Raw genomic sequence first — 7500 nt, 5'->3', positions numbered from 1 at the left:
AGTGAATCTAGACAAAAACTGGGAGCCAGTGAGAGAAACTAAGAAACTGGGAGAAACTTGAATCATGAAATGATCTTTTCTCAGCAGATCTAAAAATTAAACTGATTAAACTGATGGAGTTCCACCTCCAGGAGTCTATGTGAACACCTGCAGGGGGCGCTGTGGAGACTGAAACTGGGCTAAACGGAGTCAAATGAACAGCAGTCTATGAGACTTTTCGACCAGTCTCGAGCTGAGTCGAGCCGAAAATGTGACGTAAACGCTGTGCAGGCCACTGATTGGACAGGGAGTGACGAGAGCAACTCCTGCACGAAAACAAAACCCAACATTTAAAAAAAAAAACAAAAAAAAACGGCAGCAGCGAGCGTGCGCATTGATCATCACTGAAGTTGGCAAAGTCGGAAAATGGCAAGCACACCGGCACCGCAGTCACATGAAGAGGTGGAGACTCCAGAGGGAATCCAGAGGGAGGTGGGCGGTGCGCCGCGTTGCTATGACGACTCCACCCACGGCGAGGTGGGACTCAACTGTCATGGAAAACCACCGAAACCGAGTCGAGCCGAGTCGATACTAGTGGAAAAGGGCCAATATTCTGCTCTGTTTAGCTCAGTGCTGCCTCCGCTGGACACAACACTGAACTGCAGGCTGTTTAGCTCAGTGCTGCCCCCGCTGGACACAACACTGACCTGCAGGCTGTTTAGCTCAGTGCTGCCCCCGCTGGACACAACACTGACCTGCAGGCTGTTTAGCTCAGTGCTGCCCCCGCTGGACACAACACTGAACTGCAGGCTGTTTAGCTCAGTGCTGCCCCCGCTGGACACAACACTGAACTGCACCCTGTGTTTCTCTGGTGTATTTGCGGCACGTTGATGCAGCTGATTGGCAAGAAGAAAAATAAGGTTTAATTAACATTATTATATTTAACATTATTGTATTAATAAAATGCAGAAAAGACAATTTCCAGAAATTAGCCAAAAATAGCAACAAAAAAAAAAAAAAATTAAACTTTTATTTTTTAAAAAAATAAATCGAAATGATATATTTAAAGGTCAGACTGGTGATGCTAGATCAGATTTCTTGTGTTTTAAGAGCGCAACGTAAAACTGATATGAAAACTGGAACCATATTATCAGAATTGTGGCCCCGCCCACTCGCCTCTGTTCCACTGTCGACAGAGAGGCGGAGCCTGACTGGTTTTCATATCAACCGCCATGCCAATCAAAACTGCAACACCCATTACTGAAAAAAATCTGAATATCGGCCCAGTTGTCGTCTGGGACAGATAATTCCTAGAAAAGAGAAGCTGTGACTCTCCTCTGTGGGAGGCGGGGCTACGTGCAGGAGGCGGGGCTACATGTGGGGGCGTGGCTACCTGTGGGAGGTGGGGCTGTGCTGGCGGTGGAGTGGCTGTCTTCAGTGGTCATGCTGGAGTTACTGGTGGGAACACCAGTGGTCTCCTCGGTGGGCGTGGTCTGTGTGGTGGGTGTGGCCTGTGTGGTGGTGAGCCCTGACAGGAGAGCAAACCGTTTGAATCTTAAAGTCTGATAACATTTCCTGTTTCACAACCATCCTCCGCTCGCAGGCTCCCATGTGAGAGGTCATTTGTGCAGCATTTAAATATCAGTAAATCAATACCTGATCGGTGTAATGACCATAAACACACAAGGAGGCGTGGCCTGATTCTACCCTGGAATTTGGAGTGAAATCCACTGGATCACAAATAGAGACGCAGCTTTAAGAGTTTCAGGCAATGGCCAACAAAGTAAAAGCCCAAAAGCTTTTTATATTTCTCTGTTTTGTGCCTCCTCAACTCCTTGACTCCACCCACCTCAGCTGGCCCCTCCTGTGGGCGGGGCTAATGCTTGAGGAGAGGAGGCCATTATGTACAAACTGAGAAACAAACCCTGCATTCCAAATTGCATACTTCTACTTTTTACTTTTAGTATGTACTGCAGCTGCCCTTACAAAGTATGCAGTGTAGTATGCAGTATGCATGTGTATGCATACTACTGGGACACACTGCATCCGTCCTCCCTGACCTCTGACCCTCTCGCTCACTTCCTCCTCCGTCCGTAGCTCCACATTTGAATGTTGTTGTCAAAATGGCGGTGCTGTATCATACTGCGCTGTCCTCTGTCTGATTTCTGATCTGTTGTCTTCCTGTCTCTGCTGCTCTACCTGAGCCAGGTGAGCGCCGTGTGTGTGTGTGTGTGTGTGTGTTGTCTTCCATATGTGGGTGTGGCCTGTACACGCAACTCAGTCAGTGCGACGTAACGTCCACTGTGCAAAGGATTGTGGGTCAGCATGGCCAGAGCAGCATGCTGACATGCAGACTGTGAAATCTGAGTGGATGTAGTAGAACATCCTGGTACTCTTGGCGTACTGCATCTGACACACTATGCACTGGGACATACTCATTCTTTTTCCCTACTAAATAGTGTGGTAGTATGAGTACTGGAACGCAAGCAAAGTTTTCAAAATATTCTCCGTCTGCACCTGAACAATCACTCAACTTTTGAAGTTCCTAAAGAGGCAGAACAACTTCATCAGCATTCTGCCGTGTGTGTGCTGTGTGTCCCTCTCTTGTTCCTGTAGTTCACCTTTGAGCTCGTTGCACACCTGCTCTGTATTAGCCACATTAGCCCCGCCCATAGGTTTACCTGTTCATTAGCGTTCTCTCAGCCAATAAGCTCCCTGCTTGTTCTCCTGTTCCACATCACTTCAGTTTGTTGTTGTTGGGTTTTGATTGGCTATATCAACCCCCCCCCCCCCCCCCCCCCCCCCCCACACACACACACACACACCACCACCACCAGACCTACCTGATGTGACCTCGACGCTGAGCTCAGCTGTGGCCATCTCTCCGCTCACCGTGTCCACTGCCGCCACCTTCAGGTGCACAGATGAACTTCAGTTTTAATTTTTAAAAACAGAGAAACGGGACAGTTTCAGCTTGAGGATCTCACCTGGAAGGTAACTGAACCCAGCGGACGATCCTCAGTCATGAATAAATAGCCTCCGATGAGAGAGAAACCACTGCTGCCTTTAATGTTGTAGGTCACATCAGGATTAACTCCCTGTGTGAAAAGAAATCACAGAACTTTACTGATCCAAGTGGAAGAGCACAGAGGAACAGAAACCAGAGAGTCACACAAAATACAATAAATTATGGAATGGAAGGGAATGTCTTTATTGTCAATGCAACAAGTACAACGAAATTGAAAGACACTGTTCTCCTTAGTGCCATTTAAAAAAAAACAAAACAAACAAGTTATAAATAAGTGGAGCGATGTTAAACAAACTATTAAAATGCCTGTAAAGTTGCTTCTCAGCCGACAGGAAGACAGGTTTGGAGAAGCGATTGGTTTCTCTAAGGTACACCATCATCACAGGGGAATCAGTATAACATCAGATACACTATATGGACAAAAGTGCTGGGCCACAGCTCTTCATCAGTGACTTCAGGTGTTTCCTTCAGCCCCGTCCCCACAGGTGTGTAACCTCCAGCAGCAGCCATGCAGTCTGCCTTCACCAACATCAGTGACAGAGCGTCTGGTTCTAAAGAGCTCACTGAGTTCCAGGTGCTGCTGGAATAGTGATGGAACAGGAAGCCACCGCTGCAACAAGTCAGCTGCTCAACTTTCTGCCCTCCTAGATATTCCACCATCAGCTGGAAGTGGGATTATTGCAGATATTCCACCATGAGCTGGAAGTGGGATTATTGCAGATATTCCACCATCAGCTGGAAGTGGGATTATTGCAAAGTGGAAGCGTTTAGGAACCACAGCGACTCGGCCACCAGGGGGCGGCACCACGTAAAGTTACAGAGCGGGGTCGCCGAGCGCCGAGGCTCATAGTGCGTAAAAGAGTCCGACGCTCTGCCGCCTCAGTACCTGCAGAGCTCCAAACCTCCTCTGGCATCAACATCAGCACAAACACATTTTGGACAATTCTCTGCCTCCAGCTCTGTGGGACCAGTTTGGGGAAGGAAGGCCCTTTCCTGTCCCAGCATGACTGAGCCCCAGTGCACAGAGCAGCTCCATAAAGGCGTGGCCGGCTGAGTTTGGGGTGGAAGAAGTTGAGCGGCCCGCACAGAGCCCCGACCTCAACCCCATCCAACACCTTTGGGATCAACTAGAACGCAGACTGGGAGCCGGGCCCTCTGGTCCAACATCAGAGTCTGAGCTCACAAAGGCTCAAAACTCCCACAGACACTCCAACATCTGGCACAAACTCCCACAGACACTCCAACATCTGGCACAAACTCCCACAGACACTCCAACATCTGGCAGAAACTCCCACAGACACTCCAACATCTGGCACAAACTCCCACAGACACTCCAACATCTGGCAGAAACTCCCACAGACACACTCCAACATCTGGCAGAAACTCCCACAGACACTCCAACATCTGGCAGAAAGCCTCCCAGAAGAGTGGAAGCTGTTCTCCATATTAAAGCCTCTGGGTTCAGGATGGAGCTCAGAGAAGTTCCTGCAGGTGGAGGTGGAGGTGGACCAGGACTTTTGTCAATATGGTTTGTTTTTCCACAGTTTTCACTACCATCCTCTGCCAAAAAAGAGCTCACGTCTCATAATCTCTAAAAAGACTTAATGTTGTTTAGGCTCTTCCTGTTCTGTAATAAACTGATAAACCAACAGATGAGAGAGAAAGTCAAAGATAAAAGTGCCGTAAAGAGACAAGAGTTTCATCTAAAGGCCTCAGAGCAGAGACGCCGTATATCGGGGAAAAGTTAGGACAATTCTAAGGGCCCTTGCCTGACAGGGGCCCCAAAAAATAGGGAAAAAGTAATATAAAATTATTAAACCATCATTGAGTAAATACATACATACAAATATATATATATATATATATATATATATATATATATATATATATATATATTTTTTTTTTTTTTTTTTTTTTTTTTTTTTTCATGGGGCCCCAAATTCCTGGCGGTGCCCCTGCCTCAGCACTCAGAGTCCTGGTCGCCGTCTCTCTAAACCCCAGAAACAAAAAGGCAACAAGAAAACATGCAAACAGAAAACAACGTGTTTTACCCCAGCAAAGTCAGCGTCCGTGGCCTGGATCCGGAGAGGCTGGGTCGTGTTGTCCGAGTCGAGCGCCATCGTGCCGACGCCCGTCACCACGGCACCGTAGCTTGTCCTCTCAAAGCGCGGAGGGTTCCGGCTCCGCAGCAGAACCCGGATCGTGACCTTGGTGGTGGCGTACTGAAAACTGTTGAGCTTTTGTGCCGCCTGGAGAAGAAAGAACAGACTTGTGATTGTTCTGAGGACCAGACGCCGGGGGATTGGTTTGATTTTTACAGAGAAAGCATTTTTCCCATCACGTTTTATGTCTGCAGGAATGTCCTGTCATTCAGAGACAAAAAACTTAAAAAAGTCCAAACATGAACCACCTAAATTTTGTTTCACCCAAATGATAAAGAAAGTTTACAAGTTTTACTCATTTTCTGTTTTATTTCTCTAGTTTTCAAGTCATTTTCTTTTTTATGTTTAGGTCATTTTCTTGTGAGTTTTTACTGATTTCTTGGAAAATTTCGGGTCATTTCTCTCTTGGAAAGATATTCAGAAATGTAACGTTGGTCCAGCATCACTGATCTGACCTTGAGTCATTATAAATATGGTTTCTTATCTTCTCCTTTCTTTCTTTCTTTCTTTCTTTTTTTTTGGTTAACTCGCTCAGTGTCCTGTCCCTGCCGGAGGGCTTGGAGTGAGCAGTGTGTCTGTCTCTACCAGCACTGTGAGGTTGATCGGTCCCGGGACGTCGGCCGCTCTGACCATCGTGATGTTCCCGCTCTCTGCACCGATCTGAAACAGGCCGGCATCATTTCCTACGAACAAACAGAGAGGAACCTCTTAGACAAAACACCGCAAGATGAATATACATCCCAAATATCCCAAATAATACAAATATCACAAAGGAACAGTGCAATGAAAAATAAGTCTTAGTTTCTCTCCATTTGACTTCCATGTGTTTTGCAATATTATTTTGTATTATTATTATTATTATTATTATTATTATTTCACAATTTTGAGAGGTAATTTCATGTTATACTTGTGGTAATTTTTCTTGTCATTTAACTGTAAACTAATGTTTACAATAAATTAAACACATTTTTTCAAATTTTTTGGTAATGTTTTTCTATTTTTTGAAGTTCATTTTTTGTCATTCCTGCTTTATTAGACGGCGACAGTAGAGCGAGACAGGACAGGCAGGGCAGAGACGGGACGACCTGCAGCAAACGGCCTGAGGTCAGATTCATACCCAGGCCTTGGTACGCACTCTACCAGGTGAGCTATTCATTTTTTGATCATTTTGGCTTTTGATCATTTGCTCATCACCTTTATTCCCAAGTTTTTAATGAATTCAAAAGACTTTGCTCAGGCTTCAGAGGGTTCAGTTTAACAGGTTTCAAGGGTCCAAAGGTCATGAAACTTTACTGGCTGTGCAGACTCTCAGTTAAAGTAAGAATAGCAATAATAATGGGTAGAACACCAAAATCCAGATCAGTGTTTGATATGATCGGGCATCTTACCGCTCAGGAACCTGTACGTTATCTCCTCGTTAATCCCAAAGTCTCCGTCGATGGCGTACAGCGGTCCAGGCGTGAGCGGCAAGACTCCCACCTGCGAGCAGAGCCAGAGCAGGTGTGTTCACAGCTGTTCACACTGAGAGCAGAGCCTGACTCAGCCTGGCTTCACAGAGACCTGCAGTCTTTCTCTTTTAATTATTCATGACGGTCTTTTGATTCTCTGCCGACACTGACTGAGAAACAGCATTTCCTTCTCTACATGTATGCAAATGCACGTTGAGATGACATTAAAGAAAATATTGAAATCTTGAAATTATTACTGATGATAGCGCGAGCCTGGACTGAGCTGGCCCTCCTGAACAGCTCTGATTAAAACACGCTAACCCTGATCCTAAAAGCACACGATCTGCAGCCAGGCAGCAGGGATCTGCTGTCTGATGCGCATGTAAACAAAGTCACAAGACTGCAACCAAAAAAAAAAAAAAAAGTTTTGTGGCTGTGCTGCTGTCGGTACGGGACGTCCTGCAGTAACTGTGTTACAGTGAAAACAGCAGGTGGCTATGAAGTCATGTGATGCACCTCCTGCTCCGTCAGCACCACGCTGCCGCTGTAGCCGGCGCCCTGGCAGATCATGGCACCGCCCACGACGTCCTCCTTGCACGGCAGGAACCACGGCGGCCTGTTGTCCACGTCCAATACAGAGACCAGGATGGTGGTGGAGGCGGTGAAGGAGGGCTCGCCGTCCGGGGGGGGGCTCGGCGTGTCCTGCGAAACGAAACGAAGTCAGGAGGGTGTGAAATACGACGTCACCAATAACATTTAACGACTTCCTCATTACCTGACATGATGTTACAAAAAAGTACAGTCAATAACACAAATCCAATCAGTCCCATCAAATCAGTCACATCAAAGTTTGTCCATTTGATGTAATATTTCAGCAAATTTG

At 46.5% G+C, this 7500-nt stretch overlaps 1 protein-coding gene across 1 annotated transcript in view; it reads right to left on the bottom strand.

Annotated features, from left to right (window-relative positions):
• cdhr5b (cadherin-related family member 5b) overlaps nucleotides 1-7500 on the bottom strand; it is a 17282-nt gene that overhangs the window by 1679 nt on the left and 8103 nt on the right. The window contains exons 7-13 of the mRNA XM_030054273.1: nucleotides 7134-7319; nucleotides 6558-6648; nucleotides 5755-5852; nucleotides 5059-5256; nucleotides 2967-3077; nucleotides 2823-2889; nucleotides 1373-1507 (exon numbers count right to left, since the gene is read on the bottom strand). Of these exons, the coding sequence (XP_029910133.1) occupies nucleotides 1373-1507; nucleotides 2823-2889; nucleotides 2967-3077; nucleotides 5059-5256; nucleotides 5755-5852; nucleotides 6558-6648; nucleotides 7134-7319 (886 nt within the window). The remainder of the gene's footprint in view (nucleotides 1-1372; nucleotides 1508-2822; nucleotides 2890-2966; nucleotides 3078-5058; nucleotides 5257-5754; nucleotides 5853-6557; nucleotides 6649-7133; nucleotides 7320-7500) is intronic.

This window comes from Myripristis murdjan, chromosome 6, assembly GCF_902150065.1.
Source record: "Myripristis murdjan chromosome 6, fMyrMur1.1, whole genome shotgun sequence".
In the NCBI taxonomy this organism is placed as follows: Eukaryota; Metazoa; Chordata; class Actinopteri; order Holocentriformes; family Holocentridae; genus Myripristis; species Myripristis murdjan.
The sequence above is the reverse complement of the archived record's forward strand: the minus strand, read 5'-3'. Positions and strand labels throughout refer to the sequence as shown.